This window comes from Tupaia chinensis, unplaced genomic scaffold, assembly GCF_000334495.1.
Source record: "Tupaia chinensis unplaced genomic scaffold, TupChi_1.0 Scaffold143797_1, whole genome shotgun sequence".
Classification (NCBI taxonomy): Eukaryota; Metazoa; Chordata; class Mammalia; order Scandentia; family Tupaiidae; genus Tupaia; species Tupaia belangeri.
The window spans coordinates 813961-841153 of record NW_006203647.1 but is presented as its reverse complement, the minus strand read 5'-3'; the positions used below and the strand labels follow the sequence as shown (position 1 = coordinate 841153).

General features: G+C 41.6%; 2 protein-coding genes and 1 pseudogene across 2 annotated transcripts in view; 2 read left to right on the top strand and 1 right to left on the bottom strand.

Annotated features, from left to right (window-relative positions):
- The window catches only part of LOC102497243 (actin-binding LIM protein 1-like), a 245375-nt gene that overhangs the window by 10966 nt on the left and 207216 nt on the right, over window positions 1–27193 (bottom strand). The window lies entirely within an intron of this gene.
- On the top strand, window positions 5949–6134 carry LOC114005449 (small integral membrane protein 30-like). The gene has a single exon (XM_027766973.1). It carries the CDS (start codon window positions 5949–5951, stop codon window positions 6132–6134), a length of 186 nt encoding a protein of 61 aa, XP_027622774.1.
- LOC106733462 (ATP synthase subunit f, mitochondrial pseudogene) lies at window positions 13410–13697 on the top strand (annotated as a pseudogene).

The window sequence follows — 27193 nt, the reverse complement described above, 5'->3', positions numbered from 1 at the left end:
CTGCAATCCCTTCTCCTCCATTCTCCTCTTGGGATCTTGGGCACGCACGCACATGCGCACGGCCTGAGTTTTAAGCCACTGGGTCCCAGACGCGAACCGCGGTCGACTATGTGGGAGTCCAGTGACATAGCCATTACGCTAACTGCTGGTCCCAACCCTTTATAGGTTTTGATAGGCTACTTCTGTAAGTTCATGTGGAAGAAAAAAATGCATGACAATAGAGACATTTTTGGGGGGGAAAACAAAAGCAGCAATGAGAGAGAATTTCCTCTTCCTGCTATAAAAATGTATTCTAAGGTTAAAATAATTTTAAAAAGTCCTTCAATACTTGTGTAGGAATAAAAACTAAACCTATGGGACAGAAAAGAAGAAATCAGTTAAATAGCCAGATACATTAGAGAATTTAGTTTTTGATAAAGGAGCTGTTTCAAATGAGTTCATAAAATGGGATTATTCAAATAAATGGTAATGATAATTAGTTTTCCACTTAGAGAAAGCTAAATTTTGATTTCTAAAATTCCAGAGATCTCACAAAGGCAAAGTGGAAACAAAACAATGGAAGTGTTACATGAATATATGGGAGACTATTTTAGTAACCTTGGGGTAGGAAGGCAAAATCTGAGCAAGGCATAACCTGCAACAAGAAAGGTAAATATTGGCTAACGTGTACATGAAAAATAAAAACCTCTAGACGTAAAACAAAATTAAAGGAGAAATAACAGGCAGAGACAAAATACTTGCCATGTATTCAGACAAAGAATTATTATTCAGAATATGTAAAAACTATCAGAATATATAAAAACTAAAATGAAAAATTAAGGGCAATATAGGGAAGACAATTTCCAGAGCAAATGTAGCTGACCCAAAAAATTAGCTCAACCCTGCCACTAATGAGGGAAACATAATTTTGAAAAGAATACTCTCATTGATCAAATTGGCAGGACAGGAAGATGTCTAATGTGAGGAATCGGAATTCTCATACACAGTTGAAGGGCAACTTAGCAGTTCCAATTACAATTTCATATGCAGAGACCCCCCCCCCGACTTAAAATTCCACTTTTCAGAAGCTACCCTAGTGAATTTGTCACACGTGTATACCCAAACATATATGTATCAAAGAGATTTGGTACTTTAATTTAACTTTATTTATTATTACTTATTTAAAATTTTGACCATGGAGGGATAGAGTGAGAGAAAGAGAAAGGGGTGGGGGGAGAAAGTGAGAAAGCAAACTGCCAGGTCTGGGACTTGAACTGTGGTCAGCCATGTGGGAGTTCAGTGCCCTTAACCACTACGTCACCTGTGGTCCCCAAGATTTCAACTGTTTTATGACAGCAAAGAATAACAAAAATATTGGGTTGTCAGAAAAGTCACCATGCATTTTTCTGTTTTTCTATGCAAAAATATATCATGACTTATCCGACAACTCAAGAGAAAGAAAACAATCTAAGGAAGTCTTTAAATAAAATAGAGTGATGTGTAGCCATTAAAAGAAGGAAAGGGACTGGCAGGGTGGTATGGCCGTTAGGGATGCTGGACTCCCACATGGCTAACCACGGTTTAAGTCCTGGACTTACTTTCCCTGTCTTTCTCTCTCTCTCTGTCCGTCCCTCTCTGGTCAAATCAAAATAAATAAATAAATAAAGTTAAATAATTCTTAAAAAAAAAAAATGAGTTTATACTAATATTACAAGGAGAAAAAAAAAAAAAAACCACACAAGTGGAAACATAGTGGCTTCGAAAGAGCCACATTGGGCTAACCCTATAGTCTAGTGGTTAAGGGAGCCAGATCCCATGTGACTGACCACAGTTCAAATCCTGGCCCTGGTGGCTGGAAAAACATGCTACACATATATGTATGTGTGCCCCAAATCCTGACAGTATGGAGAAATGGAGGAGAAGGGATGCAATATGACTATTTCCCATTGGGAGATTTTCTCCACTCTGTCTCTGTCTCCGGCTCTGTCTCATGAGTGCACACACCCTCTGGCAATTAAAAATATATATAGTTATATAAAGTAGTGGTCAAAAATGTGATGGAGCCAGACAATGACACACTGACAAAATGTGACACTCTGTGAGGCCAACCCACATGTGAGGTTCTTGGTTCATATCTAGAGATTTCTTTGAGTACGCCAGGCCACCCATGCCCATGATCCAGGGTGACTGAGGCTGGGGTGGACTGTGGCATCAAGACCCTGTTGAGAGTTCGTTCTTTCTCTCTTTTCCTCTCTACCTCTAGATCATAGAAGAAATACACTTTTAAGAAAAGTATGTTGCACTGGCATAAGTCTGACTGGATTTAAATCCAGTTTTAGTACTGTGTGAGCTTGTAAAACTGACACTCCAATTATCCACATATAAAAAATGGGTAGAATAATAGTACATACCTCATGTAATTGCTGAGGGGACTATTAGGAACCTAGTATATTACCTGGCTCCACATTAAAAATGCTATAAAGGCATTATTTTATTTAACCCCCTCATGGTATAAGGCAAGATCTGTTATTAGTGTTTATGTCAGAGAGGACACGCATGTACATGTGTGTTGATTTTATATGTTGGTCCCACTTGGAGAAGAATGCATGCCAATGAGCTCATCATAAGTCAGTGCTGGACAGAGAAAGGGGCGGGGAGAAAGAGTAAGGGAAATGACCCTCCCATTTTCCTTTGTAGCCTTCTGTATGGTCTCTAGCTTTCATAACAGGAATGTATTTCGATGTCACTCTGTAATAAGAACCCAAAGACCAAGAGGAAAAAAGTCCATGTCTCTTAGAGTTAGGTTACCCGGATTTGAGTTTTTACCTCAGCCTGTACTAGAACTGTTGGCATTGCTATCATGAAGTACAGATGGTCGTGATGCTGGTGGTGATAATGATTTTCATTTTGATTATTCTCTGTCAGTTATTGTTTACATACTTCATCAACATTTGGTCAATTTGTGTCATGATAACCTAAGAAGGAAAGAACCATTATTATCCCTACTGTATAGGTGAGGCAGCTGAGGCCTTGGGAAACGTAACAGTCCCACAGTGAGAAGGGGTGGTTCTGGGATGCCAGGCTGGCTGGCTCTGGAGCACATGGTCGCAACTAGTATGATGACTGATAACCAGGCAGAAATTGGAGCTACCTCACTGCTGTAACTAGTTCATAGTGATGCTGGGGTGAATGATGAAACGATATCTGCAAAATGGTGACACATCACAGATGATAACAGGAAAGACAGGAACAATGACATAATCACTCTTTGCAGAGCTGGCCCTCTCTTTCCAGAGATGGCCCTAAGGCCATTCACTAAAAGAAGGCTTGTTCCTGTGGTATGGGTGCTCCTAGAAGGCCGTCTGGATGCCCACCCTCTCCTGAGGACAGGCCTAGAAGATTAAGTGTGTCATACCAACTGTCACACTAGATGGATGGAAGCTACTATGGCAGGACTTTGCTTTGTAAATTACCAAAACCACTGCTAAGAAATAACCCCACTGCTAACAAATAACCCCACCAACAGGTGGCATGGTAATTAAGGTGCTGGACTCCCACATGGCCAACCAGTTCAAGTCCCAAACTGGTGGCTTGCTCTCTCTCTCACTCTCTCTCTCTCTCTGGTGAGCACGTGTGCCCTATAGCAAATTAAAAAATAATAAATGAAAATAATTAATTCAAAAAACAAAAAAAAAAAAAGAAAAAAAAAAGAAAAGAACTCCATCTTCCCCATCTTACTGCCAGGGACATCAGTCTTGATCCATGCATCTGTCTCATCCCACAAAACTGACTATGCCAAGAAAGTCAGTGAGCCAGACTCAGAAGATAATCTCACAGCCGTTCAACAGCCTTTCTGTTTTGTGGCAGTGCAGGCCTGAGGGGCTCCCTAGTTAGAGGTTCAAGGATACTGCTGCCTCTCCTCCTTTGCATAGGTGAGCACCCCCAGCTCTGTTTCACTTCTCCTTACACAGACACCCATGATGGGCCACAGATAAGCCCCTGTGCACAGGGCCAGGAAAAGTGTCAAAGCTGGACACAGGCACACAATTATATGCAAACTAACCAAAACTGAATGCAGCTGAATTGAAATAATTTAAATTGGAGTCATTTTTTTTTTTAGAAATAAAGTATTTCAGACCATGAGCAAAACAAACGACTGAACCGCACCCACGTGTAAGCAACAGACAATAAACCTCCAACTCATTGTCGAGAGAAGGCTACTGATTGCGAACTATTAAAGCACAGAGGGGTTTGTTGTGGCCGGTAGCTGTGTGAGCAGAGGCTTACCTGGTGCCTGGCTCCAGGCACACAACTGTCACCTCGAGCTACATCTGAGCCTGAGAGGTCACATGTGCTGCTGGAGCTTACCAGAGCTCTCTGTCACCATCCTTCATCTGTCTTTGTATCCCGCTACTTAAAATAACCATAACCTCATTTCTGCACTTCACGTTTTCAAAAATGCATATTAAAAGACTACATGCTAGCTAGCACCGGACTCTCCGGTCAATGAACAATGTGCTTATTTAGCTGAGTGTTACAAATGATCTGCCTACACATTCAAAAGTGTTAACAATTTTTAATAGTGCTGATCAAATCATATGTTGGTGGTTATTACTGCTATTCGGTTAATATCTAACTTGAAGTATGAATTTTAGCACACAAAGTAGTGTTCTGGGAAGGTAACATCTACTCTGAGGCAAAATTCAGTGCGTAGCACCAAAGTTTTGATGAAATCCATTGTCTAGAAGACGGAAAGGAGCTCGGGAGTCATTGTGGACATGGATGAAAGGAAAAGCTACGAGATTTGGAATCAGGAGGTGTGAGTACCCCCTTAATCTGTTATCCATGGGACCCCAATCATGTGACTAACTCACCTTCTCTTAGTCACAGGACTAGACAGCTTCAACTCCCATTCGGCTGAAAAATTCTGTTTCTGTGTGAAACCCCTCACCTCTACAAGCTCACATAGCAGTGTTACCAGAAAAGCAATTTGAATAGACTAAGGACATTCTTAGGGGCAGACAATGGAGTGAAAGCAATGACTCCATAGTGTCAGATAGGAAGAATTCTGATGCCCAGACTAAGCTCCCTACCTACTGTGATAGGAGGCTGGACACAGAAAAGAGCTGTAAGTACAGAACTCATCCCTGGACAGATCATCTGCTTGTCTGATCATCTGCTTGGAACCTCAGCTGCTCACTACCCTTTTATGAGATTGTTGGGAAGGTCATGACGTATGTTTCTTTCTTTGTCTATGCAAAAATGCATCACGACTTTCTCGATGACCCAATAGTTTCTCCTTATCCCCTTTCTTTTGTAGTCTTTATTCTTAATGTGAGTGCTGGGGCCCTGGAAGATGATCCTGGAGGTCAGTCTTCATCCATTTATACATTAAGCCCTGCCTACTTCCAGAAAGGACTTGCATATGCTAATTTGAGATGGCCATGATTTAAACATAACTGACTGAAAACTCTAAAAATCAAAAGACCCTCAACTCAGGCAAATGTGTTTATGGTGATGTGAGCTTCTTTGTAGGTGAGGCCAACAAGAAAATGATGAGCCATAAAAGTCTCGCTGTTTAAAAAAAAAAATGGCCACATACAGTTGTCACTAGAAAGGGAAGGTCTAAATGATTAATGGTCATTGTAGGCTGAAGTTCCAAATACTTAAAGCAGGGTTCTCCAACCTCTAGGCCACAGACTAGTACTGGTCCTTATTATTGCAATGCAATAATAATAAAGTTTACAATAAATGCAATGCACCTGAATCATCCCCAAACCATCACTTCTGACCTGGTCCACAGAAAAACTGTCTGCTAATTCCTGTAATGGCTGCTTCCTGGGAGGTGGTGTCCTGTGGAACCTTTTAGTCTTAGCATCCGAGCTCCAGGAAGGGAATATCTCAACTAAGATAGGATTGTAGATGTATACCATGTCTTTGGAACCTTCAGCCCTCAAGATCCCAACATCATGACCTCACTTCGAACACAGTTGGTCTTAGGGCTTTTCTCACTGCTTTGGGTGCGGCCTGTTGTGGAAGCAGTGGAAGCTGTAGCTGCCCTTGTGCTCTTGTCAGGGGTGGTCCTCAGCATCACAGGCATTTGCGCTTGCTTAGGTGTACGTGCACAAGAGAGAAATGGACAGCTAGGACTCTGAAGGGCCTCCTGAATCAAGCTGCGCTCTGAAAACCTTTGTGCAGTTGAAGCTCAGCCTGAGCATCCAGGTCTGAAAGGTCCCCCAAATGGTACAGAGTAGTTTCATATTCTTAGCTCTTTCCCCCAAAATGGGGACAAATTGATGTCTTAGTGGCAAAAAACATTTTTTTACAACAATTAATGCCCTTAAAAATGCAGCCTATAATTTGTGTTTGCTGATTAAAAAGGAGGACAAAGAAGTAAGATGGCTAACATTTACATAAGTAATATTTCATAGTCTTGGTATTCTCAAGCACATGAAATAAAGAAGTTCTTGCTTAGAATCTAGGGATGTTGCCAACTGTTCCATTGTGATCACTGTCCCCTGAACTAATGAGAAGCCTATCTCTGTATTTTTATTGGACTTTTGTTTTGTTATCTCTCAAGTTCATATTGTACTTAGATATCAATGAGCCAGAAATTGGAACTTTAATCTCTGGAGGACAAAAGTTTAGAAAAATGCATTCAGTGTGTCTAATATTAAAATGGAAAAGATATTTAATGAAAAAAAAAACCTTTATCTTAGCTTTGAAATGGAGAGGAGATTTAATGTAAATAAAAAACTTTATATATTAGTTAATTGACTGGGTTACATTCCCATGGTGAGAAGTACTATATTAAATACAAACCCATTATATTGTAAATTTAAGAAAAAGAAAAGAAAAGAAAAATTGTCTTTCAAAAACTGGACGCCTGATACCAAAAAAGATCAGGGACTGCTGCTTTCAGTGGCTTGTCTCCCAGCAGCTCGTCCTTCGAGGTAGGAGCTATTTTATGGTCTTGTTCGATAGGGTGATTGGAAAACTCATGATGTATTTTTTTTATGTTTTTCTATGCAAAAATATGTCATGACTTTTCTCATGGCCTAATATAAGAAATAGAAAGGAAAAATAAAAATAAAGAGATAAACTAAATTATTTTTACCACCCTTCCTCCAAAGCTTCCAGAAGACAGAAGTAGGCTTCAAACTCAAGAGGCTTGAATCCAGGCCCACATGTTTAAAGACCAAGTTAAACTGCATCCTAAAAATTGCAAGGGAATTGTCATACAGGGAACCTCAGTTACGAACAGGAAAAACATCTCTCATAATAATTACGGATGGTAGAAGTGCTCAAGTTACTGTTTCTTCTACAGACCCTTGAGAGATACCAAGGGCGTAGCCTGAAGATCACTGAATGAAGTCATTTCCATAGGGGAACTTAAATTGCCAAGGTCTAAGGTCCAGGTCTAGTTTTTTCAAGATCTAATTGGATTTGGAGATGGTGCTTATTATCCCCAAAGGAATAAACAAATTGCTTTCTGACACCCAAGCCTCTCCAAACACAGCTCTTGGAGCACATTATGTTGGCCTAAACTCTGAGTTCTCTAACCTTACTGTGCACAAGCAACACCCAAGGAACCTTTTAAAGATGGGCTAAATATCTTTGAGATGGGGCCCTAAAATCAGCTTTTTAAAAAATTTGTAAGCACTGAAATGAATCTAGGAGATCATTATGAACTGGTGAAACACCAGCCTGGATTGTACCAAAACCCCAACCCTGATGAGAGATGAGGAAGTCGAAGGGAGTAACAAGGCTGTGCTGCTTATCTGGCAGGTGCATGGGTGGGAAGGGAGAGGCAGAATCACGCAAGTTCCCTGTTTACTTCTGCAGAGAGGCGCTGCTGGGGCTGACTCAGCCTTTTTGCATCCACTGTTTTTTCTCCCTGAAGTGGGAGAGGTTTCTAATGTAACTGGTCCAGCTTGATCTCCAGGCTGAACACTCACCTGTTCCAGGAGACTGTTTTCCTGATGCAGCGCCACAGATGGACAGGCTAATGAGGGTGTGCCTTGGCCTAAAGCTCACATCCTAGGCAAAGGTGAATAAATCAGTCTGCCCAGACAGCTTTCACAAAGCCCACAGGGCACTACACAAGTCTGTGCAAAGCTAATGTGCAGAGGAGAAAATACCACAGCCCCACTGCTTTACCAAATGCGGTTCCTCTGAGCTCACAGACTCCGCTCCAAACACGTATGTGTCAGAAGGAGGGTTGGCAGCTTGTCTTTCCAAGTAAGGAGACTAGCTTAGAGAAAGCTAAATCACTATCCTCTAATGGTCTAGTTTCTTTTGACCACCTGCTCACAACATAAAAGAGAGCAGTAACTCCCTTCCTTGATGAGGGTAAGAAATTTAAAAAGGGTGCATCATTTTGGGGTGAATGCATACCGGCTTTACATAGTTCTTTGAAAGGAAATGAGGAAACAGGAACTATGTATAAAAACTTCAAAACATTCTTTGCGATTTAACAGTGCTGTAGAAACCATATTTGTAAATGTGTACACTGCTAAAGGACTCGACCAACTCTTTAAACTGATCTATAGATTCAGTGCAAAGCTTAACAAAATCTCAGTACAATTGTTTGTAGAAACCAACAATTTGATCCTAAAATTTACATGGCAATGCAAAGGACCTGGAAGGGTAAAAGACTTTTGGACAAGAAGAGTAGGATAAAGTTGAAAGATGTATACTATTTGACTTCAAACCTTACTAGAAAGCTGTAAGTAATCGAGACAGCATGGGGCTAGCACTGGGATAAACGTATAGATCAGTGGAAGAGAGTCTAGAAATAAATCCACACATTTACAGTTAACTGATTTTCAACAAAGTGCCAAGACATTTTGATGGAGAAGGGGAAGTCCTTCCAGAAAATGATGTTGGAACAGTTGAATATTCATATCTAAGTAAGCTCCTACCTCACTCCATATACGACAATTAATTCAAGCTAGATCATAGACCTAAATCTAAATGCTAGCTCTAGAAAAATTATAGGTAAAAGTAGAAGGAAATCTTTGTGATCCTAGTTTAGGCAAATATTTCTTAGCTATTACGCCAAAAGCATGACCTATGAAAGAAAATAATGATAAATTGTACGTCGTATAAATTAAGATAGCTTTCTCCCCAAAAAATATCATTAAAAAATGGAAAGGGAGGGCCAGCAGGTGGCATGGTGGTCAAGGTGCTAGACTCCCACACGGCTGACCGTGGTTTGAGTCCTGGGCCTGGCGACTTGCTTTCTCACCTTTCCTCCCTCTCTCTTTTTGTCTCTCTCTGGTGAGAGTACATGCCCTATAGCAAATAGAAATAAAATTTAAAAATAAATAAATCTTAAATGGAAAGGACCAGGTAGGTGGTGGTGCAGTGGTAGTGCAACTGGACCAACATGGGAAAAGTCCTGGGTGACCTCCCAGGACATACCTGAGCACATGGGATATGCACATACCTCCCTATACTTTGGCCTGGCTGAGAGTGGGAGTAGAGTGCATCATGAAGACCCTACTGGGGGTATCTTTCTTTATCTCTATCTTTTTCTCTCATGAAATAAATAAATAGACTTGGGAGAAAAAAATAAAGAAAATGGAAACAGCTGTCATGAACTGGAAGAAAATTTCTATAAGTCATGTAGCTGAAAAAGTATCTGTATTCAGATTACATGAAGAACTCTTACAACTCAACACTGACAGGCCAAACTACCCCCTAAAAACTGGGCACAAGACGGTAAAATAGGCACTATATCAAAGAAGATGCACGAGTAACTAATAAGTACATGGAAATATTTTAAATTGCATTAATCATTATAGGGAAAAAAAATTAAAACCACCGTGAAATAGCACTATACACCCACTACAATGGCTGTAATTAAAAATTACTAAGTGTTGAGAAGGTGGAGAAACGGAGCCCGCATACTCTGCTGGTAGGAAAGAAAAATCATATGGCTACTCTGTAAACCTCTGACAGTTTTTCAAAAATCTGGGGACCAGCAGTTAGCGTAATGGCTATGTTGCTGGAATGCCACGTAGTTGACCGCAGTTCGAGTCCCGGACCCGGTGGCTTAAACTCACGCCAGGCACATGTGCGTGCGTGCGTGCCCAAGATCCCGAGAGGAGAATGGAGGAGAAGGGATTGCGGCGTGGCCATTCCCCCCCTGGGGGGTGATTTCTCGCTTTCTGTCTCTATGTCTCTCTCTGTCTGTCTGGCAAGCACACACGCCCTATAGCAAAAATCTCTTCAAAAAAAAAAAAAAGGAAAAAAAAATCTGAATATAATTATATCATGCAACCCAGCACTTCCACTCCTAGGTATCAAACTAAACAAACAAACAAAAAATGATGACATAGGTCCACATAAAAACTTACATGTGAAAGTTCACAGCAGTGTTATATGTAATAGCCAAACACTGGAAATAATCCAAATGACCCTCAGCTAGTGAACAGACACATGAAATGTGAAACAGTCAAATAATGAACTACTGCTAAGCAACAAAAAGGAATGAACTACCTGTACATGCAACAACACAGATGAACCTCAATATTAGATTCAGTGAAAGAAGCTGGGCACAGAAGACTCTATTTTGTTTGGTTCTATGTATAGTAAATTTCTAGAAAAGGCAACACTAAAGAAATAAAGTAGGTCAGTGGTTGCTGGGAATAGAGACGGGAGGGAGCTGGACGGAAGGAGAAGTAACTAGAAATGAGCAGTCAGTCTGGGGGGGGGAACATTCTAAAACTGCACTGTGGTCGTGGTTGCACAATTGTATAAATGGAATAAAATAATCAAACTGTATACTTATAATGAGTAAACTAATTGCATTCAAATTATTACTGTATAATAGACATGGCCATTAAAAAAAAATAAAACAGGGAAGGAAGAGAGGGTGATGAAAACTTGACCAGGATGGCAGATAAACTGTTCTATTCACTATCAACAATGAGGAAACATACATTCATTTCTTTTTTCTTTTTAGGTTTTTGCCATAGGGTGTGCACACTCACCAGAGAGAGACTGAGAAACCAAGAGGGACAGAGAGGGAAAGTAAGAAATCACTCCCCAGGGGGAATGGCCACACCACAACCCCTTATTCTCTAGTTACTGCTCAGGATTTTTGACACATACGCACATGTACCCACTGTGATTTTCAAGCTGCCAGGTCCAGGACTCAAACCATGATCTGCCACATAGAAGTCCAGCCTCTTAACCACATGCCACCTGCTGGCCTCACATTTATTTCTTTCTAGAAGTCCAAAGTCCCTCAGAAAGCTCTTTTGAAATATGGAGTCTTGGGAACCAGCAGTTAGCATAATGGCTGTCACTGGTGTCCCACGTAGTCGGCCACGGTTCGCTTCCCGGACCCAGTGGCTTAAAACTCACGCTGGGCGCGTGTGTGTGTATGCCCAAGATCCCGAGAGGAGAATGAAGGAGAAGTGAAGGAGAAGGGATTGTGGCATGGCCATACCCCCTGGGGGGTGATTTCCCACTTTCTATCTCTATGTCTCTCTCTGTTTGTCTGGTGAGCGCATGCGCCCTATAGCAAAGAAAAAAAAATAAATATGGAGTCTTTTTCTAAAACCAAATATCCCTGCATATATAGATAGTTAGATATACATATGTCATGTGGGTTGTTGGAAAAGTCATGATGTATTTTTTGTGTTTTTCTATGCAAAAATGTGTCATGACTTTTCTGACAACCCACTATTAGCACTTGATGAAGCTCTAAAAGTTTTCAAAGGGATTTAAAAAAAAAAAAAAAGGTTTGCTAATCTAATCATTACTTCTCTGACTTCAGAAGAATTGACATTCCCTCTGGATAAAAGGAGAAATGCAACTGCAGAGAGATGAGGTCACTTGCCCACGTCAGTATGAGAAGTTAACGAAGAACCTGGACTCCCACCTTAACCTTGATGCAGCTACTATGCACCTACTATGAATCTCTCTAGGTGGTTCCTTTGCTGCATGGGTTAATACACAACATTTAATTAGATTCTTCTCTGACCTTATAAAATTAACATCATTTTTCTTATTTTATGGAGCTCAAATTGAGGCTCTGAGGTTGACTGGCTTGCTATGCCAAGATCAAGGTCATAAACTAAGTAGCAGAACTCACAAATGTCCCAGATCTTTGGGCACCAAGTCAATGTTTGTATACCAATACCACCATGCCACACTACTTCTTGTTTCAGAAATCTTAGGCAACTAGGTAAAAATTCCTGTATGATATGAAATTCTATATGATTATGGTGATTCAGGAGAAAATGTTTTACTAAAATTTATTTTGCATAGTTTGCCAAAATTTAAGACAAAGAAAATAACTACACTAAAAGCAAAACACAAATCTGCAACTGATCAAGATGGATCTCTGTACTGGAAATTAACCTCATCTCCCTTAGGCTCCTAACAGGTGTTTAATGTTGTCTTCTGTTACTGTGGCTGGACTGTCTGCCCCACCCACCCTGTACATCAGAGTGGAAATAGATGGATGGGGAACCAAGGGAATCATCTATATTCTGGTGTTTTCAAACGACGAGGCCAGGCCATTTTTCTGGACTTACATTTTCACCTATGAAAATTGGCATAAGAAAACCTACTATGTAGCATTGTTATAAAAATTAAATAACCAAAGGTAAGCTGGTAGCAAATTATCTGGTACCAATCAGGGCAGACGAGCTTTTCCCTCCCTTTCTCACTAGATTATAATCCTCTAAAGACATGAGCCACATGTCTGTATCTATCTCTCTATTTTTTTCTTTCTTTCCTTCCTTCCTTCCATTTGAGCAGAGAGAGACAGAAAGAGAGAACGGGAAAGTGAGAAAGTAAGTTGCCAATTCTGAGACTCAAACCATGGTCAGCCATGTGGGAGTCCAGCACCCCAACCATTACACCATCTCCTTGCCCCCATCCATATCTTTATAACTCTAGGACGTCTTTCTTCCTACATAGCAAGTACCCTGGAAATGCCCAGTGAATGAATATGTGAACAGAAATTGTCAGAAAACTTCTAAATTGATTAGCAATCACTCCTTGAACAATTACTGCGGCCAAAAGAGAAGTAAAAACTGAATTTCTTTGCCCCAGCTATAATTTCCATATTTACTTATTTCCAGAGGCCATGCTAACCACTTCACAAACCCTATCCCATCTGACTATCCTAGCAATACTGTGAGGTAGGTGTTGTGCCCATTTAACAGATGAGGAAAACAAAGTTTAGAGAGAGATTAAAAAATCACCTAATGTAATTCAGTTAGTCAGGGATAGAGCTGAGATCTAAACTCAGTCCGTCCAACTCCACAGAATACTCAGAGCCACTGGGTCCTTCATGTACCTTGACCAAGCCCCAGTAGCTCAGTTAATGAGGGAAGCTCCTGGCAAAGCAGATCTTCTATGAGTTTATAGACTCTCTCTCAACTTTTAGTTAAAGAATACAGAGCGGACACCAGGACTCCAAGATGGCGTCAGTCGTACCAGTAAAGGAAAAGAAACTCACGGATGTCAAACTCGGGGAGCTGCCAAGCTGGATACTGATGCGGGAATTTACCCCTAAAGGCATTGCTGGAGCATTTCAGAGAGGTTACTACCGGTATTACAACAAGGACGTCAACGTGAAGAAAGGGCGTGTTGCTGGGGTTTCTATGGTGCTGGCCGCTTCCGTGCTCTTCAGCTACTGCCTTTCCTATAAGGAACTCAAATACAAGCGGCGACGTAAATACCACTGAAGAGGGCCAGCATGGAGGTCATACACCGAACCAGACCTTCATCTCCTTGGTTTGGCACCCCTCCAAAGGATCTTGCTGAGTACTTTCATACCCAGTCGAGAATTCACAGCCAATAAAAGATGACTGGTATGAAAAAAAAAAAAAAGAATACAAATAGAAGTATTTATTCTATAATGTATTGCACAATGTTTAAGGTGAGAGATATGCTAATTAATTATATAATGCATATGTGTATCAAAGTATGTTGTGCTTCATAAATATAATATGCATAATTATATATCAGATTGTTATTTCTTACAGAGTAAGCAGAAAGTCTTGCATATACTTTCTCCCCACCTTGTTTGGTGGGAAAAAGAGGTATGCCTTTATCTTTTTCCTTTTAAGTAAAATTCTTCATTGACAAATAATGAATACTGAGAAAAAATTCACAAATCCTAAGTATACAGCTCAATGAATTTTCACAAATGCAACCAAATAAAACAAAAAGAATATTATTTGCACCAATAAGCCTGTCCTGTCCTGTTCTGTCCTGTTCTGGTCACTATGTCTTCTAGTCACTAGGTTGACTTCTAACTCCTTACACTAGATTTACATGATTTTGAAGTTTACGTCAATGGAAGTTACATCAATGGGGTACATCTGGCTTCTTTCACACAACACTTTGCAAGAATGACCTATAATACTATATATGGTCATACTTCACTAAATCTCACGATTGCATAGTAGTTCTTTGTATAAATACACTATTAGGTTGTCAGGAAAGTCATGACCTATTTTTCTATGTAAAAATGCATCATGGTTTTGGATGACAACCTAATACATATCATTTATCCATGCTACTCTTGATGGACATTTAGGTAGCTTAAAAGTTTTGACTGCTTTAGAGTGTTGCTGTGAAAACTCCTGCCCATATCTTGGTTGAATGATACACACATTCCAATTGTACACATATGTAGGAGTAGACAGTATGTAGCAAGGTTGTAGGGTATGTTTATGTTCCACTTCGGTAGCTACTGCCAACAGTTGTCCCAAGTAGTTTTTGCTTGTATTACAATTTTAATCCAAGAGGAATTTGAAGGAATTAAGTAAGAAGAATCATATTAAAAGCACTCTGCCAAATGGATTCTCCAAAGTGTGTTTATAACCTTATGAAGGGAATGATCTTTTATAAAATGATCTCTGAGTAAAAGCTCTGCAGTTTAATCCCATCAGATATCCTTTATTCTAGGACCTCCAGAGTACCATTGAGCAATTTTCAATCCTTCTTTCATCTTCACTCTTCGGTTGCTAGTAGCCTTTGAACTGATGGAGAGATGTGAATGGAATGCAAACAACGCCCTTATTTAATTCCTAAACTGACTTGAAATCTGCAAACAATGGTTGGCATTGCAATGACTGGATTTTTCTGTGTTTGAAATGAAGCTAAGTGGCTTTTTGAGTCATGATGGAAGCCCACTGGAAGTAGTAAAAAAGAATTGGATTTGGAAGTTTTAAGAACTTCAATGGCTACTAAAAGATCTAATTTTTTTCCTCTGATGATTGGGCTCAAATACTTCTTCCCTTATCAATTTTTTAAATTGACCATAACACCCTTTCCATTTGTTCTGTAATTGAATGTTTAGAGAGTATGTTCCTATTTAATCCACCCAATGCCTCATACGGTACTCTACTATTCTAATGCCTATTTATGGGTTAAGAAAAGCCTCTTAAGCTACAGTTAGTGTTCAAATCGAAGGTCCATCCTTCCTTCCTTCCTTTCTTTCTTTTTCTTAAATATAGTCTGCTGTCTATTCTTCCCACATCCTGCTACATGTCAAAACCCAAAAGGACTAGAAATTACTTGGATGGTTTGTTTAGCTTAAAAATAATAAGTGCCCTTTTTCTCTTTCTACAAATTATCATGAGGGAGTACAGAAGCTGACCACCTAGGTAAGATTCAAAGGGTCTTTGTATGGCTATCCCTTGAAAAATAGCAACTCTTTTAAAGGATGATAACTTGAAACTGTGGACAAGAAAGAGACCTGGGTCTCTGGGGTCTCCTGAAGAGGAAGTTCACTGGTTTGTTTTAAACATGTTAAAAAACTACCTACTTTCTATATGAGCAATGTCAGGAATAGTAAAAAGGTGGACTTTTGAGAAACCTGTTAGTTTGGACTCTGCACTGAACTTTCAGCATATACTGGGACTCAGCTGTTAATTGCCCCAGGTCCTCTGCACTTTCCGAAAAGACCTCAGGCTACTAAAAGCTGTATGTTCCCATCATGTTAAAAGGGTATGAAAGTTTTGGTTTTGCCTAGCTTGCAAGGTTGCTGTGTAGATAAAAGAAATGTTAATTATCTGTGCATTCACTTTGAGTAACACAACACAGGATGAGGATGAAGAAGGTTGCAAAACACCAGATGATTCTAGGTCATTTTCTTTCCAAATAACTGCTACTTTGAAAAGAATTTTAAAGGAGTCTCTTCAGGAAGTTGAGCCCAAGAGGGAGAGACTCAGAATCCAATGGAATGTTAAAATGAATACTGAAGAAGTTAAAGGGGTTATTGCTGCTCTGCATGTGGTAAAAAATATTAGCATAGTTTCAGACAAGGAACAATGAGAAAATCATTATGCTCTGGCTTAACACAGACTTGCTTTCCAAACTCACACACCACCCTTACGCTCAAGGTCAAAGTCTTTACACCCTTTCTTTTTTTAATATCACCAACATAAATGTTGGCCTTTAAGTTTGACACTCTTGCAATCTAACCCAATTAGATTAATGTTTATCTCCTGTGCAAGAAAAAAAACTTCAGGTTTCTTATTACTCATTATCCCATTCCTGGTCTTTCCAACACAATAGTATACCAGAGTCAGGAATGTACAATAACAGCAATCCAAAGGACTTTTTCCACACCTGTTGCTCCAAGAGAATCAATTGTCAATACACATTTTCCAGTGGCCAAATGGTATAATCAAATGTACTTGGTGGGAACAGGGATGGGGAAGGAGTATGGCAGTACGAGATAACAGGACAAGTTCCTTATATTTCTTAGTCATGACTTTGGAAATTGGAGGAAACATACGAAAGGTAGTTTGTTTTTGTTTTTTTAATTAAAGATGCACTTGTTAAATAGTATGCGTCAAATGGACTGTCCCATTACAGTGAGATTTCAGTTTGTCAAATGCTTTCCTTCACCAAGTTGCTATCTCTAAAGCATATTCTGGTGCTGCGATACCTATGCTTCCTCCAGGAATTATCCGTCAGTCCAATACTACTATTTTTCCTTCCTCAGTATTTCTTTTTCTCTCTTTTTGAGAGATGGAGAGGAGGAATAAGAAATCTCCCCTTAGGGGGGTGCTACAATCCCTTCTCCTCCATTTTCTTCTTGGGATTTGGGGCATACACATACATGTACCTGGTAAGATTCTCAAGTTTGTAGGCCCTGGACTCAAACCATGCAGTCAGCAATGTGGGATCCAATGGCTTCAACCTCCACGCTATCTGCTGGTCCCTTCAGCTTTCTATAAAAGCTGCCTTAACCTCCACACCATCTGCTGGCACCATCACTATTTCTATTATAAAAGCAAGCTAGACTATGAAAGGCAGGCATTGTATGTCCCCACTTAATATATACTGAATGTCTGCACACTCTATGGCTGACACTGAAATATTAGAAGATAGAAAAGCATGGAGAACAACTGCAGATACGAGAGATAGTGTGGGAGGAGGGTGGGAAATGGGGGTGAGAGAAGGAAATCAAGAGGAAAAAAGAAAGAAACAAAACAAGGGACACAAAAATGGAAAATTATCTGTTGTGATAATGTGTGTGATATAATATCTTTAACTGGACTAGTATGCTGTGTATTCATGCTGAGAAAATTCATTCTGTAAGCTGTAATGATATACAGTGAACAAATGTATAAAAAATTTTAAAGAGTCTTAAGGGACTTCAAGGGAATTCAGTAGGACACAGAGCTCTGTACATAGTTGGTTTCTTGGTATTGGAATCTTGGGTGATTCCTTGTAAGTTACTGCCATTAAAACCATTCTTCTGAGTTATCCAGACTGTTTTACAGATGGTTCAGCTCTGGACTGTCTACAGTACACTATCAGACTAAAAATATTTTTTCTTCCCTAGGGTTAGAGAGGCCTTCAGGGTGGGAACCAATACTGGAGCAGGCAGAAAAACACAGCTTGCTTTTAAAAACATCCTTGTCCGATTTCCTCTCCCATTGTGGCTAGACTCCGCTCCCTTTAACAAACAACTATGCTTCCAGCCTGGAATTGACTAAGCACAGATTCTAAACTTTCACTGGGAGCTTCGGGGAGGGATATCAGTCCTAATGGTCAGAAGGAATTAAAAACAGAGTGAAAAATACATTTTAAAAGGGAGGGGAGATGTATAAAAGAATTCAGGACCCCAGGCTAGGCTACGCCCCACACGAGAGTATATTTAAGGCAAGGATCATACTTTTGGATGACAACCAAAGAATTTCAGTATCCTGCAAAGAGAGAGGCACACAATTTACATTCCAGACCTCTACATGCTGGGTGGGTGCTTGCCCTGCCCCCAGTCCTCTGGAATTCTCTGGAAGGGCAGTCTTTGGGGCCGGGAGCCAGGACAAGCAGGAGTGCTGAGCAGGTGGGCACTCTGCCAGCCACACCTGCCACACCAGTCGCAGTGGCAGTCAGGTGACAGGGGATTTTCAGAGGGGAATCCAGTGACCGTACCAGGGCTGGAGGCTGGGACCCAGATGACAGCTCGAGCTACATACCAGTGATTTTATGAACTCTAATCTCCATTTTGTGCAGTCACATCTCTCTCATAAAACCTTCCAAGCATTTGGCTGTGTGACAAGGCCTGATAAGTGTGCATTGCGCCTCAAGGCCATGGGACCACTTGAGTTCTGAGGTAAAGGTGCCCCAGTACTCCTTGGCAAAGGCGGCTGAACTCAAGCAATGCCCGCCAGTTACTCTAATGGCAGGAGGCTAAGAAAAAGCCCAGCTGTTGGGACTAGCAGATGGCGTAATGGTTATGTCGCTGGACTCCCACATAGTCAACTGCAGTTTGAGCCCTGGACCTGGTGGCTTAAAACTCATGCGGGACACAAGTGCATGCATGCCCAAAATCCCAAAAGGAGAATGGAGGAGAAGGGATTGTAGTGTGGCCATCTCCCTGGAGGGGGGATTTCTCACTTTCTGTTTCTTCATCTCTGGTAAGCGCATGTGCCCTATAGCAAGAAAACTCTCAAAATAAATAAATGCCCACTGCCTAGTTAGAGCAATGAAAGAACTAATTCTTAAGAGCAAGTTATATTGTTGAGATTGTTATTTATTTATTTATGGTTTTGGCATAGGGTATGTGGGCTTACCAGAGAGGGACACAGACAGAAAAAGTAAGAAACCACTTCCCAGGGGGATGGCAATGACACAATCCCTTCTCCTCCATTCTCCTCGTGGGACTTGGGCATGCACACGTGTGCACACACGTGCCTGGTGTGATTTTCAATCTTCTTGGTCTAGGACTCAAAGTATGATCAGCCATGGGGAAAATTCAGCCCCCTAACCACCATGCCACTTTCTAGTTCTGTTTTCCTTTTAAAAATTATTCTTATACCCCCTCTTATTTCTTTCTAGAATAGCCCTATTTCCTGTAATTTTTGCTCCCAGTACATTTCTTGGCAAAGAGTAATTCTAACTCTTTCAGGATGTGACAAATGGGTCACCTGTGGAGAATGCTCCCAACTCCCAGTAGAAAAAACAACTCTGTTTTCTCCAGTTCTCTCTTCCAGCGGCTGGAGCATCATGAAGTTTTAAAAAAAACTTCCCTTTCTTGTTGGATTCAACACGGCTCCTCTGCCCTTCTCATAAACTTGACACAGTGGCATCACCTTCTGATCAACAAACAATCTCAGGGGACAGATGCTCGCTCAGCATCTTCCTGGAGCAGAAAGGCCTGGACAATGTCCATCTAAGACAAGTCAATCTCCTTCTGTCCAATTAGGACAGTGAAGCTGCCACCACTTCCTTGCTGTAGGCAGCCGTGCTGAGCACAAGATGACTCTTCCTGGAGGGAGCTACCTATTCTCAAAAGAATGAGTCTATTAAAGGCAGGAGCCTGAACAAAACCATGTTTTCTCCTCTGTGTAAGGAAGAACAGAATTAGTGCCCCAGGGAAAGAAAATGTGTTACCGTCCAGTACAATGCGCTCATGCTGAATACCTAGTGTAGATTAGAACAAGCTGCATTTGCTTGGAACCAGAGGCCTGTCTCCATGGAGGCCAAAAGCCTTTAGGTAGGAGCCTTATTCACTGCTGCATCCCTAGTATGTGCGAGGAGTAAGCGCCCAGCTGCATTCACTGAATGAAAGACTGGCCCTGCCTCAAGTGGTTCAATATGATTTAAGGGACCAGGAAAAACTTCCTGGAAGATGCAACCTGTAAACTGGGGTTAGAAAGATAGCAGAATCTGGGTCCAGATGGTGGCATTGTAGTAAATATGACCCTCTGCAAGGCTGACCCACTTGGGAAGGTTCGAGGTTCGCATCTGGAGACCTCCCTGAATACACTGAGCACAGGCATCCCCACCATCCAGGATGGCTGCAGGTGGGTTGTGATGTCAAGACCCTGTAGAGGGTGCTGTCTGTCCTACTCTCTCTCTCTCAGTCATGGGAGAAAAGAAACAAATGAAAGCAGAATCGCACCTTTGTTACTGTATATAGCAAAACTCAAGCCTTTTTCTTTTTTTATCGGAGAGGTTTTTGCTATAGGGTGTGTGCGCTCACCAGAAAGAGAGAAACAGAGAGACAAAAGTGAGAAATCGCCCCCCAGCGGAGATGGGCACACCATAATCCCTTCTCCTTCATTCTCCTCTTGGGATCTTGAGCACACACACACACACACACACACGCACACAGTGTGAGTTTAAGCCACTGGGTCTGGAACTTGAACCACGGTCGACTACATGGTAGCCAAGTGACATAGCCACTAAACCAACCGCTGGTCCTGCAAGTCTTCTTTTTCTTATCACTCATGAGACAGTCAAGAAGATGTACCTGTGCTACTCCATCCATCCGTCCTGTCCCCAACAAACCAAACAAAATGCAGGAAACTTAAATCTATGAGGAACTTAGCCAGATAGTTCTCCTGAGGTTACTTTCCTATATCATTTTCTAGGTACAACGATCAGCCGAAAGTTCATTTCATACTCTTTGTACATTTAACTGATGCACACGGTGGATTGAGAGAGAGAAAATTAAAGACAAGTTAGAAAGAGAAGGGAGGAGAATACGGTTCTTCATTGCAGAAATGCTGTTATCTTGGAAAAATGTGTTTCGAATGTCCTCAACATATGCTGCAATGGTTCAGCACAGGAAGAAATTAGCTTTATTTCTAACAGCCAATATCCTATCACCTCTTAGATCAAGCAAAATTAATGATCACAAAAAAAAAAAAAAAGAAAGAAAGAAAAGAAACACTCACTGGCAGGCAACATCCGGCAGGAATGATTTCACACTCAATTTATCCCAAGCTGGTTTATATCACATCACGGCAATTTCATTAAGTCGACATGCTTCAGCTCACCCCTTCCTAACCTATAGCAAGTGATCAACAATAAAAGCCCAACTCAGGCTGCACACGGGTGCTCTGGGTCCATGTGAATTCAGACTCCCTCACTGATCCTGGTAGCTGGTAAGAGCAAAGGGTATCCCTCGTAAACCTGGAATGAAAGAACTGAACTGACAGACAGAAACGATTCATTTTACCATGACAGGGGATGAACCCAACACTCTCAAGAACTATTGTATATCCACTGCCAGAGCCAGAGTAAGGATTAGAGCCCTGGCAGCGTCTAGTTAGCTACTGAGCTGTGCCAAGTTTGGGTCATGTTGCAAATTTCCAAGATAGAGACACTCTTGAAAATGTCATCACAGGCCTGAAGAGTTTTCACACGATGCCGTCGCTCAAATGACTATTCCCAAGGGGTGGTTGTCAGGCTCACTGACAAAAAGAACATCTCTTTTTGGATCTACAGGTTAGCAACTGTGGGTGCCTTTCTCGATGTTGCTCAGAGCAGAATCAGGGAATAAGAAAGTTACTTTTCAATATTAGCCAGGGACAAACATATTTAAAAAGTCAAGTGAGCATTTTGAGTTATGATCTGTTTTGGTAATGACTGAAGTCATTCATTAAGTTGAAATGAAACAGTGTATTTTCTTACCACAAATATAGGAAGAAAATATGTACCACAGGCATTCAAAGTACAGGAAGCAGGCCTCCAACAGGCCACTTAGCAGAGTTTAAGACTATTTCTACATCAGTGTGATCCTGTTTAAAGTTTAAACATTTCAGGGATCAGCAGATGGCATAATGGTAATGTCATTGGACTCCCACATAGTTGACCACAGTTCAAGTCCCGGACTGGGTAGTTTAAAACTCACATCAGGTGCATGTGCATGCGTGCCCAAGATTCTGAGAGGAGATTGGAGGACAAGAGATTGCAGCGTGGCCACCCCATGCTGGGGAGTGATTTCTCACTTTCTCTCTGTCATTCTCTGGTGAGTATACATGCCCTATAGCAAAAATCTCTCTCTTAAGAAAAAAAGTTTAAACACCTTAGTTTGAAAGCTAATATAAGAGACAAAAGACACCTGTCATTGAGGTCTACCTACCATGGTATCCTCAGGGATTTAAGATTAAATTGCTAGTTATTATGTGCTTCTGACTGAAGGTAAATTCACTGCACTGACCCTTCAAAAAAAAAAAAATCTAATAAACCTCCAGAGGTTATCTCCTAGAACCTGAAAGTGGTTTAATCCCTACAAATGCAGCAGAGGATAGAAAAGGGGGAAACCATGCACAAAATCACATTAAAAGTGAGTCAAGACAAGAATCCTTTACAATTAATACATGCTTGTAATGCTGCATTCAAAGTAGGGGAGTCAATTCTGAAGTCCACACAAGTTGGACCGGCTACACGGAGCTCACATGCCCTGGTGGACGTATCAAGGCTGCCATGATCTTGTGGGGGTGGGGAGCACTATCCTCTCCCGACTCCAGACTCAGAAGTTGCCATTCTCTCCCAGGTGAACACTCTAGGACCAGACAAGTGACATTTCAGTGGCATCTTCCCAGGAGCTCCTGACCTGAGTGAAGGGGAGAAGAACCCTTTCCACAGTATTGAGTAGCCCCGAGCTGCTGCAGCCTCACCCTTTTGGTGCCGAGAGAGTGAGAATGAGTTTGGGAGCATGAACGACACCCAGAGATGATCCGACAGAGCCGCTGAGAGCACACCGATGACATCTGAGGCCCTGTCTACTTCAGTAGTTCTGCTTCAGAAATGATGTTGGAGGTTGACTTGAGTCCCCTAAAAAGAAATGGTGAAGTCCTAACCCCCCAATACCTCAGAGTGTGACCTTATTTGGAAGCAGGGTTGTCACAGATGAAAGTAGGTAAGATGGACTCATACTGGATAGGTTGGGTTGTTGATCCAATATGATTTGTGTTCTTATAAGAACTAGAGAGGGAGGGAGACAGATGGGAAGGAGAAGAAATTGTGGTGTGGCTATCCCCTGGGGTGTGATTTCTCACTTTCTGTCTGTCTCTCTCTGGTGAGTACATGTGCCCTATAGCAAAAATCTCTCTCTCAAAAAATAAGTTTATACACTTCAGTTTGAAAACTAATGTAAGAGATAAAAGATGGGGAGAACACATCAAACACAATGGAGGCAGAAGTTGGAGTTATGTCAGCAGAAGCCAGGGAACACCTGGGGCTACTAGAAGCTGGAAGAGGCAAGAAAGGATCCTGTCCTAGAGACTTTGGAAAGAGCATGGCCTTGCCCATACCTTGACTTGGACTTCTAGCCTCAGACCTAGCAGAAAACAGATTTTTATTGTTTTAAGCCACCAAATTCACAGCACTTTGTCGTCATCCTGGTCTTGAGAAACGAATGCAGCTGGTTTGAGGTGAGTTTCTATTACTTGTAACCAAAGACACTGTCTCAGACTCTGAAATGAGCAAGAATCACTCCTTACTTAATATAATTAAAAAGCCTTGTGCATTCAAGTACTTTGTGCAACACAAGTAACAGTTGTTTCTTCACAGACTATTAGAAACAGACCACAATACCCAGCCACGATCCTTTCTTTTTGCATTAATATCACTTCCTCCCTGAGAAATTATACAAATAGATGGTGCTGGTTATCTGGGCCTCACACTGGATTTAGTCAAATTTGGAAACTGGTTGAAACTCAACAATTAATGCTGGTTAATTCCAGGGAAAGGTTGCCATGGGCTAGCAACAACTGTGCGAAAACTCCAGGGGATTTCAGAAGAGTTTTTCTTCCTCTGCTTCCTTCTCGATTAAAGTATCAGATATGCAAACATTCTCCTCATTAGCCTCTTATTTTGCTGAACTCAGTAAGAAAATTCCTAGAAACCTTGCAGTTCTGGCTGGTGCTTTTCTGGGATGGTATTAGATCTGTGAAGGACTAACAGCACATGCCATTCCTGGGGCTTTGTTTTCCTCTCAAATAGCAAGGCTATTTATTATGACAAGGATGAGGGCTTTGCCCTTTTTCTCACCTACAGAAGGAATGACCTTAGAGGAGCGTGTTCAGATTTTTAGACAGAGGACATGTAGTGAATTGATTTGTGCCCCCCTCGCCCAAGACACGTCTACCCTTCTTTACAGATAGAATTAGGTAAGGATATTGAGAAAGGGTCACCCTGGATAAGAGTGGGCCCCAAAACCAAAGACAAGCCCAGAGAAAAGAGAAGATGAAACACACCCAGAGACCCAGAGGAAAAGTTGGACTCATGTGAAGGTGGAGGCAGAGACGGGAGTGATGGGCCTCCAAGCCAAGGAATGCCAGGGATTGCTGACTTCTACCAGAAGCTGGAAGGCAGACATGGGATAGACTCTCCTGCAGAGTCTGCAGAGGGAGCCCACCCTCTGGTCTCCAGAACTGTGTAAGAATGCTTTTCTTTCAGTTTCAGCTACCCGGTCTATGGCACTTTGCTAAGACAGCCTTGGGAAACTCAGTCCAGGCTTCGCCGACTGCACAGACCCTCAAGGTAGAGCAAGGTGCACAGTGTGGTCTGCACTTGTGCGTATGTCCTCTGTTCTACAGCATCGCTGACAACGGGGCGTTTTTAAGATTTCTCAGAAATGGCCTCATAAAGAACTATCAAACCTAAAGTTTGTCTGAAACCGTTGTTGTCATGCAAAACCATTCACTAACTCACCGTTTATATTGGTCCTGTGCTGGCAGTAAACTAGGGGAACAGGTCCCCCCCCTCCTTAGAACCACAACGCTAGGGAGGCTAACACGGAATACCCACTCAGACACACGGGGTCATGCGAAGCAAACACCATCTCCAACTGTCAGCCAATGGGCATTTACATGTACAGTTACTTTGTATTTCATAGGGCTTCTCAGTGGGAGGTAAAGGATGATACACCGTGTGACCATGTGACCATGAAAGAGAAAGTTATTCGTTTATAGGCACTAACTCTGACTACTGCCAACTCTGACTACTACTGCTTCTTTTAAAGAAAAGGAAGCTGTAGAACAGGTAAAGCATAGTCCTATTTGTATAAAAGAGAATATATATATTCTCCTACGTGTATCTGTGCACAGAAAACAAGAAAAAAACAAGACACATTCTGAATGACAATACTTACGTGACCAGATGCCGTATTTGTAAATACTTCTCCATATGCTAGTGAGAATACAGACTCAACTCCACCATAGCCACTTCCGGGAAATGGGGCTGGGGCAGAGACTAGAGGACTTTTACTTTTTACCTTGTCTCAGTGTAAACTGCAACCCACAGGCCAGCTATTTTTGTAACATGGCCATGGCCATTCCTTTATGGAGTGCCTTTGTCTGCTTTAGCCCTACAACAGCAGCCTTGAGTAGCTGAGCCAGAGAGCACTCTGGTTCACAAAACTGAAAAGTTTTTTTTGATTTGTTTAAGAGAGACAGATTTGCAATAGGGTGTGTGTACTCACCAGAAAGACAAGGAGAGACAGAAAGATGGAAAGCAAAAATCATCCCCCCACCAGGGGCATGGCTATGCCACAATCCCTTCTCCTCCATTTTCCTCCTGGGATCTTGGGTATGCATTCCCACGCATCCTGCCTGAGTTTAAAGCCACCAGGTCTGGGACTCAAACCACAGTTGACTACATAAGAGTCCAGCAACATAGCCATTGCGTCATCTGCTTGCCCCCCAAATGGGCTATGGTGGAGTGTGCTGTTCCCTTCCTTACATGATTCTACACTGCGTATTTAGTTTATTCCGCCATTGCGTCATCTGCTTGCCCCCCAAATGGAAAAGTTTTACCATTTGGGCTATGGTGGAGTGTGCTGTCCCCTTCCTTACATGATTCTACACTGCGTACTTAGTTTATTCAATTATTTATTTCTAACAAGCTTAGATTACTTCTTTTAAAAAAATCTTTTAGAGGCTATATGCTTAGATGTAACCCCTGGGTAGTCATTGTTAATTTTCTTGAAAGCAAGCGAAGACTCAGAAGTTCTGAGGATCAGAGAAGAAATGACCTAATGGCCTGGGAAGGAGAAGGTATCCTAAAACGAAGATAGCATGAAATTAAGATTTGAGCAAAAGCTTGAGTAGCCATTGAATGCCCAGCAGAGATATCGGTTCAATCCTCCAGTACCTTGCTTCCATGTAATGGCTTTAATATCCCCAAAGACTTCTGGTGGTAACTGATTTTTTTAAAATAAGCGGAATAGTTAAAGGGCAGTGTGAAGTGATGGGTGGCTAGAGACACCAAACTGCTCAGATGTCCACTTTTGGCTCACTGACCAATGAGCTATGCCTTTTTTAGGCACATTGCTAAGATTTTCTGGGTCTCAGTGTTCTCAACTCTCAGAGGGTCAGAGTAGATGAAACCTATGGTAATTTTCTGCTGTGATATTTCTGGGAGTCTTGAGTAAGAATCACCCCAAATACATAAAAGCAGGTACAGATCTTTCTAGTTGGCACAAAGCCAAGTTAAGAAGCAGCCAGCTGAGTTTCAGTCTGTTTTTTTTCCCTTCCTAGCCCATGTTGGTATGAGTTCTGATTGGGTAAGACCCTAATTATAAAACAATTCTGGGCTGGGAGTGGCCTGAGTGAGCAATTAATCAGTCAGACTTCTTTCCAATGCTGTCATCACATGGTTAGCTAATCGCAAGACATTTATTAGTGAGTACATTTTGGGCCCTCACCCCAGTTATGAGAAGTTATGCTAAAGAAAAGTCCCTCCAGTCTTGTGCAGGGATGGTTAAAGGGTTAAGTGGTTCAAGTTCCTTGTGATGGATAGAGAGGCTAGGTGACACATCCGGGTTCCTCCACAGATTTCTCCTACATGTCAGAACTGAGCATTTCTCACTGACCCTATTCCCAGTGCTGGAGGGGTTTTTGAGCTTTCTGATATTCACAAACAGCATGTGGGAACCACCTTCCTATTTATCACATTTCCCTCGGGGGGGCGGGGGGTGGGG

What these genes read in the sequence shown, in the direction of transcription:
- LOC114005449 (XM_027766973.1), top strand. Translation starts at nt 5,949, where the DNA reads ATGACCTCACTTCGAACACAGTTGGTCTTAGGGCTTTTCTCACTGCTT.